Source organism: Narcine bancroftii, chromosome 12 (assembly GCF_036971445.1).
Source record: "Narcine bancroftii isolate sNarBan1 chromosome 12, sNarBan1.hap1, whole genome shotgun sequence".
NCBI lineage: Eukaryota > Metazoa > Chordata > Chondrichthyes > Torpediniformes > Narcinidae > Narcine > Narcine bancroftii.
Genome location: NC_091480.1, coordinates 73,317,827 through 73,329,064, shown reverse-complemented (window position 1 = coordinate 73,329,064; position 11,238 = coordinate 73,317,827). Strand labels below are relative to the sequence as shown.

Sequence of the window (11,238 nt, the reverse complement as noted above, 5' to 3'; positions counted from 1 at the left end):
GATTGACGACGCTCTCCGATGGCAGCGTTCCCTGTCGATGTATCTATGTTTTAATTCTGTTGGTGGCCCGTAATGTTTGGTTCAATGTCAGTTTCCTCATGCTAGTTTCTTGGAGATGCAGATATATCTCTACTCTGATTGCCAACTGGGAATCCCCTTCTAGCACAGCAACTCCAAATAAACCTTTTCCTGATCTGCATTCACAAAAGAGCTGGAGAAACTCAGCAGGTCATGCAGTACCATAGAGTTGATGAAGGGCTTCTATTCCTATGGAATGCTACATGACCTGCTGAGTTTCTCCAGCTCTTCTGTAATACTGCACCCGACCCCAGCATCTGCAGATGTTCTTGATCTGAGCACTTTCACCCGCTACATTCAAGGACAGGATTTAATGGTCCACTCAGCCCCTGTCCCTATTTTAGCCCATTTTGCTATAAATGTGAATCCGAGAAGGATACATTTAAATGAGATATTGAGCATTTGATAGGAAAGGATGAAAGACTTCATTCTCATTTATTGCTATTTGGATTTCCTAATGTAAATTGCAAAAAATTAATGTAGAAAATGTGTTTGTGGAATTATCACCTTAGTTCATCTTAAAGCATGCTCAGAAATAGTGGGGAAGATCTGGTGAAATAGTGACGTTCTGTACCCCTGTACAGTATCCCTGTTTAGTTTCAAGGAAAATAGTTATATGCTGACAGGAATGAACTGTGATGCTAATCTAGTGAACTCGTTGTTTCCTCCGGGGAACACCAGACCTTAAAGGTTAGACGAAAAAGACATCTTAGTTTCTTCAGTAAAAATATTGACATTTAGTTTTGTAGATCCTACTTTAAAGGGAAGAAATGCTTAGTTTGAAAGCTGACAGGATCTTTCAGTGCTCAAAAACAGTTAATCACCTTTCTTCTTAAAGGTATGAAACGGCCATTAAGTCCTCCTTTGCCTCCGGAAAGTGATGATGCAGATGCTTCCTTGGGGAATGGGGACGTCACGGAGTTGGAATCTGTTGCCACAGACACCGCACAGAAGAGAGAAAGAAAACTCCAGACTTTCACTCTTTGTGGAGTGTGTAACATTCAGCTCAACTCCGCTGCACAGGCCCAGATCCACTACAATGGCAAATCCCACCAAAAACGACTTAAAAAGCTTCATAATGGAAAAATGTCCACAAGCCAAGGTAAGGATGGAATAAGGTGTGCTGAGAAAAAGGGACATTCCACGATCCAGAGCATCTGGCTCATCCTTTAACAGAAGCAACCCGATTATGAGACTAACTCACAGTGAAAAATGAGGTTTGATGTCAGCATTAATCATGTATGTGTGAGTTCCTTGTTGATTATTTATTGCTATCTGTTTCTTCTGGGAAAAAGTTTCTCTTACAGGATTCATTATGGAACATTGTTGATTTTACATTACCCTTTGGAATGAAGGGAGCTCAGAGTGTTAGATGTGAACATAGATGGATACCTCTCTCGATTCACTCCTGTCACTAGCCCCTCTTGCACTGGCACCCTGTCCCAGGAATTAACTGGGAATTTACTTGGACAGGGACCGATGGAAAAGGAACACTGTCAAATGACATAAATGAACGCTGGTGTCAAATGACATAATCTCACGTCGGGGATTAACCGCCTCTACCCCTACCCATATCCCTGGCGTTTGCTGACGCCGGCGTGCTGATAAAACCAGTGGAAAAGGGACAGCAGAAAGTCATCCGTTTCCAGTTGAAGGTAGAACACTCCGATCCCTGGGGATGAGTGGGTTCAGTGGAAAAGCAATTAGTGTCCCAGTTAAGGGTTGCCCAGTGGAAATAGCACAAAGGGCTTCCTATCCTGGTACACTGCACGGCCAATTAACTGGAATAGCAGTGGAAATGGAGCTACTGCAATGGTGTCACCCTTGCTTTTCCTGTGAGTGACCACTTTCCCCTTTCATTCTCCGCCATGTCCTAATTGTAAGAAGCGGGCTGGAATTACTGTGGCTGGGATCTCTCCTTCACTTCAGGACATTGTTCTAAGGGGCTCATGGAGCAAGGCCATATTTGCCTGGCTACTTTTGGTTCTGAGAAGTTTATTTCCCTTATTTGTTTGAAAACCAACAAAATTTTATCATGTGAAACACGAAGGTCTGCAGACACTGATTGCAGTAAAAGCACACAGAAATGCTGGAAGAACTCAGCTGGCCTCACAGCACCCATAGGAGGTGAAGATATATCACCGATATTTCAGCCTGGACCCTTCTTCAAGATAGAAGCAAAGAACAGGAAGGCATCAGAATAAAGACGGAAGACTGGGAGGGGGAGGAGTCCAGACCAACAAAAGATGTTAATTGGATATGATAAGAGGAAAGATGAGAATTTATTTTGGCTCTGTGAAAGGAGACAGAGGGAAAAGGAGGAAGAGAGAGAGCTGGAGGAGAAAGTGATGGGGGAAGAAGGGGAGTGGAGGTTTAATGGAAACCAGAGAAGTCGATGTTAATGCCATCCAGTTGGAAGGTGCCCAGATGTAAGATGAGGTGTTGTTCTTCCAATTTGTAGGAGGTCTCAGTCTGGCAGTGCACGGGTTTGGTGGAACCACTGTTAATACTGTTTGTACGTGTATGGCTGGCCCGCCCCTTGGTGATTGTACCTGTGGCTGTTCCCCTTAATAACCCTAATAAAGGTGACATTGCCATAACCCCTCCCCAGAACAAGCTCAGGTCTCAGGTCAGCAACATGAGACATGCCTTCTGTTTATGGTGATAAAAGCCTATCAGTCAGGTAACTTCTACTCTTTGGAGTTATTGACAGCGCATCAATGAGACCATGGACAGACATGTCAGCAAGGGAATGGAACGAGGAATTGAAATGGGTGGCTACTGGGAGAACCCTACTATTGTGGTGGACAGAGCCGAGGTGGTCAACAAAGATTTTACCATTACCAGGCGAGGTAATGGTAAACGTAAAATGTCTCCACAGAATTTGACTTGTCAGCATTGTTCAAGGGAAATAAATGGGTGTGGGGGCTGGGGGAGAAGGGGGGAGCAGGTGAACTTCCACCATCATCCCTGGGTGAACCACTTAACCCAATGAGAATGAAGGAGTTCATGTCAGCTTGGACTGTGCACCATTATGCAACAGGGAACCTTTTTTTTTTGCAGTGTATTGATAAAATGACATTGGATAAAACATTGATGAAATGTTATGAAGGTAATTTTGTGGAATTACTCCTGATGACCACCAGTCATGCAGCAGAGAATCAGCCTCTTCATCCCTTGGGGCTCATTCTGCAAATTGTGCACCCGTTTACATTCATTCCATTTGTGTCCTCCCCACATTCACATTGATTCCCCCCCAGATTTTATCACTCACCTGCATGCTTCAGGCAAATTACTGTGGCCAATTAACTCAGCAGCCAGCCCTCATGTCTTCAGCATGGAAGAGGAAATCGAGGCAGTGACTAGGAGGACATGCAAATTTCACACAGGTCACTTTGCTACTGTGCCATCTATATGTTACTTAAATTATACGGGACAACAAATGTTTTTCAAAGGTTTTGCTTACTGAAAAAAATGGCAATTATGATAGAGAACTTCAAGCTGAACACAAAGATAATTTCAGACTTGCTGTATCACGTAGGAAGATGGAGAAACATTAAATGAACTTTCATTGAATTTAGCATGTTTAATCACATAATGATACTGGCACATTACATTTGTTCAATTGACCTAAAAATTTTTTGCCGCTGATCTGCCTTTGTACTCAGCATCTGATGCCTCTTGTGTCATTGTCCAACAATAGTCGGCCAGCATTGATGGGTTCCAGCTGCCCTGATATCACTTTTCTGTGGTCGCAATGTCCTGGTGAAACCTTTCACCGTGTTCATCACTGACTGCATCAAGATCAGCCGGGAAGGAGTCCATGTGCGAATGCAGAAAATGACATGCTGCACTTCATGGTTTTTAATGCTTGAAATAGACTTAAAATATGGCGGGAAATCACAAAAATAGGTTATATTGGAAAAATTAAGGCAATTTTCATGATCAGCAGCCCAAAATCCATGAAGTTCTTGTATTCTGCAAAAGAGGACAAATTAAAATATTTTGAGCAGTCCTTAAACCTTTGTGGGCAACATCATCCGATCTGTGTCAGCGAGCGTCCATTTCCAAACAAAGCAGTCCCTCCGACTTGGCACATACCCACAAGATTTTGCTATTGCGATTTTCCCTCCAAGCTGCATACATATTTTGTCATGTCCCGTTAAATAGATGGAGCATTACCCAGCAGCAGCGCCAGCCACAATCTTGGTATCTGTCTCTCAATGTAAGAAATATGGGCATTTAAAGTTAAATGTGTATACTAATGGTTGGTTTGATTCAGTTTAAGCAATTCTTCAATTATTTTTACAATTGAGTGATTGATTCCCCTGCGGAAACCCTGTCCAGAATTAGTTTATGTTAGAAACAAAACACTTGAGCAGCCCAATTGCTTTAATAATAACAACTCACAGTTTTGCTCTTTGCTGATTTATGTGACCAAATTTCCACTGGAGATTTTGATAATTTCTGAGGACAATCTTCATGCAATATTTCATTTGAAATGTACTTAAACTTGCTTGTAAATTGATTTGAACATAGATGAGTTTTCATAGTTATGTTGTTCTATACATGATAATACACCTTTGGCAATTTTACCAGTTGAATGTTCAATTCGTGATTCTATTGGTGACTCTAATAAAAGTATTTACCCCTTGAAAATAAATTATCTGATTACATGTGAACATATTACAGGAATGTATCTGGAAACAGGCTAAATCTGCGCTAGCAATTCTGGGAATTGTATCCATTTTGCCATTCCTTCTTAACAAATTTGGGACCTGCTGCAAATTTTGGACTTAGGGAGTGACAGATACTGATTCAGTGCTCCACGTAGTAGCTCTTCTCAGCCATGGTGTCGTTATCCCAAGGAATCTGCTTTTCTGATGTTATGGGATTGGACACTCCATTCATTTTACTGGGCTTTCTCAGTCTGAACTAAGGGCAAGGAGTTTTTAAGTTATTTTGACTTGTGAGCCAGTTTAAAGTCATCTCCTGAGGTAGGCATGCATTATCAGGATACATTCATGCATGCACCAAACTATTCTGCTTCCATTCATTTCAAGCCGCTGAAGCAGCAAGATTACTGTGTCCAAAATGCACTGTGGGCCATAAAATTGTTCGACAAGTTCCAGCGTGAGTTTTTTTGTTCTCCTTCATTCCTGCCATTTGTCATCTGTTCAAGAGACTGCAATTTTATTCTGAATCCTGTTCATGAGCAATCACACCCAGATAACACAGGATTGCATATTACTGAAATGACTGCATGCAATAAATGTTTCATAAATCACATATTTGAGTTTATTTCTTCATTTATTCCTATGATAATTATAATGAGTTGCAGAAATTGATTTTCCCCTTGCGTAAAATGATCCTTTTAATTAGAATTACCAAGCAAACACATTAATCAGATTTTGCTGCGTGTGTTTTCGCTCAGTCTTGAGATGCTGACTATAAAAAAAGCACATTCAGAATAAATCAATTTATTAATGCTACAATTATTGCACTTTTTATTGGTTTTGGTGATTGCATGAATTGAATAATGCGATAAGTTGTGTCCAAGGAGACTGCAGTTCAGTGCAATTGATTAGCATTATATTGAAGTGTTTATTAATAGACCTAATGGAAAGCATTGGATTTTTTCTATGGCATTGATATTCACATGCAATTGAGATTTGTTTCATGTCGTCTTGGATGGCTCCCAGCAAAAGGCCATGAACCATCTTCAAGATCAGCCTCTCGGTTGCTTTGCTCCCTGCAATTTCTAAATAGGTTCAGGTTGGGATCCTGCCAGTCATGAATCCAATGGCTCCTCTGCAGAGCTGAGCCATAAGAAGCCCATCGAGGTGGAATAAAAGGTCAGTAGATTTAACTCAGACAGGGACAAAATATTGCATCTTGGTACGATACACCAGAGCAGGACATTGGAGAGTGTATTAGAACATAGAGACCTAGGTTTTCTGAACTTGGTGTCACAGGTGTACAGGGAGATGCAAAAGGTGTTTGGCAAACTTGTCTTTTGCAGTCAGGGCACTGAGGGCAGCACAGTTAGCATAGCGGTTAGCACAACGCTGTAACAGCGTCAGTGACTGGTGTTTGAATCTGGCACAGTCTACAAGGAGTTTGTATGTTCTCCTCATGTCTGTGTGGGTCTCCTCTGGGTTCTCTAGTTTTCTCCCACCCTTCAAAACATACTGGGGATTGTAAGTTAGTTGGTTGTAATTCGGCAGCATGGCTTGTGGACTGGAAGGGCCTGTTACCATGCTGTACGTATATCTAACACAAGAGTTGGGACATTGTAATTACAGCTGTTTAAGACATCTCTGTGACTACACTTGGACTATTATGTGCAGTTCTGGTCGGCGAACTATTGTAAATATTGTAGTGTACGTGCTACAGCAAGTGTGGAAGGAAAACACACACAGGAGGAGTCGAAGACTGATTTATTGTACTGGCTGCTCTGCTTATATGGGCCCCTGACGCTGACGTCAGGGCTCTGCGTCATTGGAGCGCTGGTTTGGGGTGGCTGGCATTCCCGCCAGAGTTACCCAGCTTGCAGCTGTGTAACCACTGTGCAGAGGTCACCTGGGACAACGGCCGGTGTCACCCCCAGGTCCACGCAGTCGCCATGTTTGTCGGCCATTTTGCGGGCCAGTCCGTGTCTCTATGCGCGGGCTGCTACATGACGCCCCCCCCCCCCCCAGAACCAAGGACCAGACCACTGTCCATGGTCTTGGTGCGTAGCGGGGGAGGAGTGGAGACCAGTTCGTTACAGTTCAGAAATGCCAGTTTCAGGCAGTCTACAGTAAAAGTCTCCTCCTTACCTCCAATGTCAAGGACGAAAGTGGAACCGTTGCCTCTAACAACCTTGTAGGGTTGTTGTAAGGGCGGTCTATGTGTACCCTTCCTCATGAACACATACTGGCAAATCCTTAGGTCATTCAGGACGCTTTGCTTGGGCTGACCGTGCGGTGGGGGTTGCCACGGGACCAGGGACCCTAGTTTCTGCCGCACGTTCTTGAGTGTCATCGTGGGGTCTTCCTGGTATTTATTGGGGCCAGAAACCCCCAAGATCAATCAAAGATGAGACCATCTCGGTTGCCAAGGCATTGAAGTCCTCCTTCGGCGCAGTACAAATCACCAACAGGACCCAAAGGCAGTTTGTCTACCCAGTTGGGTTCCTTGAGTCGGGCCATCAAGGCTGCCTTGAGGTGCCTGTGAAACCACTCCACGAACCCATTGGCCTGAGGGTGATTCACCGTGGTGTGGTGGAGCTGTGTCCCCAGAAAGTTGGCCAGCACTGTCCATAGTCCAAAGGTGAATTGTGCCCCCTGTCTGTGGTTAGGTGCTCTGGGATCCTGAATCTGGGCACCCATGTGTCGATAAGTGCCCTGGCGGAGGTTTCTGTGGTGGTATCAGCTAGCAGGACTGCCTTCGGCCACGACATGGAGCAGTCCACCATGGTCAAGAGGTATCTCACCTCATAGGAAACTGGTAATGGCCCACTAAGTTGGACATGACTGAACCTGTGGCACTCTGACTCAAAAGTCTGTGTGGGCATTCTCATGTGAACCTGCACTTTGTAGGACTGACAATTCATTGCAGGTCTTGGCCCACTGGCTGACTTGTTTATGGAGGCCATGCCAAACAAACCTGTTGGCTACCATTTTGACCATGGCACAGATGACAGGGTGTGTTAGATTGTGGATAGCCTCAAAAACCTGGCACCTCCATGCATCCGGGATGATGGGGCCAATGTCAGGTTACCGGAGCCAACGGAGACATCCTCCACACTGAGGCCAGAGATGGCTCTCCTGTAAGTGGGGATCTCAGGGTCTTGCTGCTGTGCTTTGGCGAGGGCCATGTAATCGACCCCTTGGGACAGGGTGTGTACCGACTCGATCGCCAGGCAGGACAGAGCTACCACATTGTTTTTCCCTGCAATATGCTGAATGTCTGTGGTAAATTTGGACAGGTAGGAAAAGTGTCTCTGTTGTCAGGCTGACCACTGATTCGATACCTTATGGAAGGCAAAGGTCAGTGGCTTGTGATTGGTGAAGATCTTGAATTTCTGGCCTTCCAAAAAAGTTATGTAAATGTCTTACTGCCAGGTACAGTGCCAATAGCTCTTGGTCGAAAATGCTGTATTTGAGCTCGGGGTGGGGGGGTGGGACGGAGGTGTCTGGTGAAAAAGGCCAGGGGTGGCCCCTGGCCCTTGATAAGTTGTTCCAGCATCCCCTACCGCTGTGCTGGAGGCGTCGACTGTCAGGGTGGTAGGTGCCTCCAGTCTGGGGTGGACCAGCAGGGTGGCATTGGTCTTTGGTGTTCTGGAATGTCCTTGAAGACTCATCATCCCAGGCAATGTCCTTTTCCTTGCCTGCCATCAGCACGAAGAGGGGTTGCATGATGCGGGCTGCTGCCGGTATGAACCTGCAGTAAAAGTTTATCATGCTGTCGAATTCCTGTTTCCCTTTTACTGCATGGACCTGGGGGTGGCTCAGCGAAGTGCCAGACCATCTCGACCTTCTCAGGGAGGGGTGTAGCCCCGTGTCTGTGTATCCTGTGCCCCAGGAAATCAATAGTGTCCAGACCAAATTGGTACTTCGCGGGGTTGATCATCAGCCTGAACTCGCCCAGCCAGTTGCACAGCTGTCACAGGTGGGCGTCGTGGTCTTTGTGGCTGCGGCTGGCAATGAGGATATTGTCCAAATAGATGATTGCAATTGGGAGGTCCCGGCCCACTGTGTCCATCAGCTGCTGGAAAGTTTGTGCCGCTTTCTTTAGACCAAAGGGTATGCAGATGAATTTGAACAAACCAAAGGGGGTTATGATTGCAGTCTTGGGGATATCCTGGGGGCGAACTGGAATTTGGTGGTACCCCCGGATGAGGTCCACCTTGGAGAACACCCCTGCCCCGTGCAGGTTGGCGGGAAAGTCTTTGATGTGGAGAATGGGGTATCTTTTGGGTGTGGCGGCCTCGTGGTAGTCACTGCGTGGTCTCCAATCTCTTGATGTTTTTGGAGGGGAAGGCCCAGGGACTGTCGGAGCACCTCACAATCCCCAGCTCCTCCATTTTCTTGAACTCCTCCTTCGCCAGGCTGAGCTTTTTGGGAGGGAGTCAGTGCGCCCTGGCGTGGAACCTCCCCCAACCCCAACCCCACCCCCCCACCCCCAACCAGTCAGAATGTGGTGCCTTACCCTGTGCTTTGGCTCAGCTGTGGAGAACTGTGGCACCACTATCGAGGGGAACTTTGCCAGGATGTGGGCTAACTCATTGCCCAAGACTGCTATAGAGTCCAGGTGGGGGGCAGGTAGTTCTGGTGTGTTCCAAGCGCCATCCCTCGAGCTCGACAAGCAGACAGTGGGCACAAAAGAAGTCAGCCCCCAGGAGCGGTTGCGCCACTGCCACGAGGGTAAAGGTCCATGTGAAGTGGTTGTTGCCAAACCGAAGGGGGATGGTGTGGGTCCAAAAAGTCCGAATAGAGGAGCTGTTGGCTGCCCTTAGTGTTGGGCCTTATCTTGGTGCCTGTGTCGACCAGAAAACGCTTGCCAGACTGTGAAGTCCCAGACGTAGAGTAGGCTCTCACCTGGACCAACTGCCGCAGCCATCAACGACGGTTGGCCAGGGCGTTTCCCGGAAACCCACAGGGTGGGCAACATCGACAGACCTCCGCACCCCATCGCAGATAATAGTAGCATAACTGTCCTGGGCTGTTCACTTGTCTCTCTGCTAGCCTTGATCTCTCCGGCTGTTGTTACTGGAGCTTCCTGATGTGGTCTTCGATGGCACTGGTGTCCTTCTTCGCTCTCCAGAGCATGTCTACCTGGGCCGTAACCCTCCGAGGGTCACTGAAGTCCTTGTCCATGAGCAAGAGTCTGATATCCTCGGGCAGCTACTCCAGAAAGATTTGCTCAAAGAGCAGGCAAGTCTTGTGGCCCTTGGTCAAAGTGAGCATCTTGCTCATTAGGGCGGACAGAGCCCTGTCCCCCAATCCATCCATATGCAGCAATCGGGTGGCGTGCTCACGCCGGGAAAGCCCGAAAGTGTGGGTTAGTAGCTCTTTGGGGGCTACGTATTTGCCTTGCTCTGGAGGCTGCCGTAGGAAATCTACGACCTTTGCCGCTATGTCCTGATCGAGGGCACTCATGACATAAAACTGTCAGGTTTTGTAAGTGGCAATGTGTCGAAGCTGGAACTGAGTATCGAACCACACTTGAGGCTGCGATACCCAAAACATTGGGAGTGAGACCGTGTGGATGGTCACTGGCTCCAACTGGTCCGTTATCTTCGGGTCCAACTGCTAGTTGGACTTGTCGGGTTCATCAATGTAGCGTTTGTGCTATGACAAGTGTGGAAGGAAAACACACAAGTAGTCAAGGTTGAAGACTGATTTATTGCAGTTCTACTTATAAGGGGCCCAGGCACTGCCGCCAGGGCCCCGCGTCATCGGAGCACCGGCCTCGGGTTGGCCAGTGTTTCTGCCAGAGTTCCCCATCTTCCCGCCATGCGGAGGTCACCTGGAATGATGGCCGGTGTCACCCCCAGGACTGTGCAGTTGCCGTGTTCTTCGGCCATTTTGTATGCTGGTAAGTGTTTCCATGAGTAGGCCACTACCATATGTTATTAAGTTGGAAAGGGTTTAGAAAGGATTGATAAGGATATTACGGGACTGGAATCCTATGGAGAGACTGGATGTGCTGGGGATTTTTATCCCTGGAGCATAGAAGGCTGAAGGGCGATCTTACAGACATATACAAAATCATAAGGGACAAAGATAAGTTCAGTGTTCACAGTCTGTTGGGTGTCTAAAACTAGAGGACATAGATTTAAGGTGAGAGGGGGGATAAACTTAAAGAAGACCCGAGGGACAACTTATACCACACACAGGGTAGTGGGTATATGGAATGAGTTGCCAGTGGAAGTGGTAGAGATGGTGATAATTGAAATATTTGCATGATGTTTGGACTGGTACATTGATTTCAAGGGCTATGGGTCAAACACAGGCAAATTGAACTAGGTTAGGTAGGTAACCTATTTGGCATGTATGAGTTAGGCCAAAAGGCCTGTTTTCATCCTGTAGAGCTCAATGACTCTGGGTGGATTTTTATTTTGGCCAGTAGGAGCATTGATGTCCCTTGAGAACACCTGTTGTGACCAGTCAA

At 46.5% G+C, this 11,238-nt stretch overlaps 1 protein-coding gene across 1 annotated transcript in view; it reads left to right on the top strand.

The window, feature by feature from the left end:
• Positions 1-250: 250 nt before the first annotated feature.
• znf385c (zinc finger protein 385C) overlaps positions 251-11,238 on the top strand; it is a 313,378-nt gene continuing 302,390 nt past the window's right edge. The window contains exons 1-2 of the mRNA XM_069904946.1: positions 251-439; positions 895-1,180. Of these exons, the coding sequence (XP_069761047.1) occupies positions 251-439; positions 895-1,180 (475 nt within the window). The remainder of the gene's footprint in view (positions 440-894; positions 1,181-11,238) is intronic.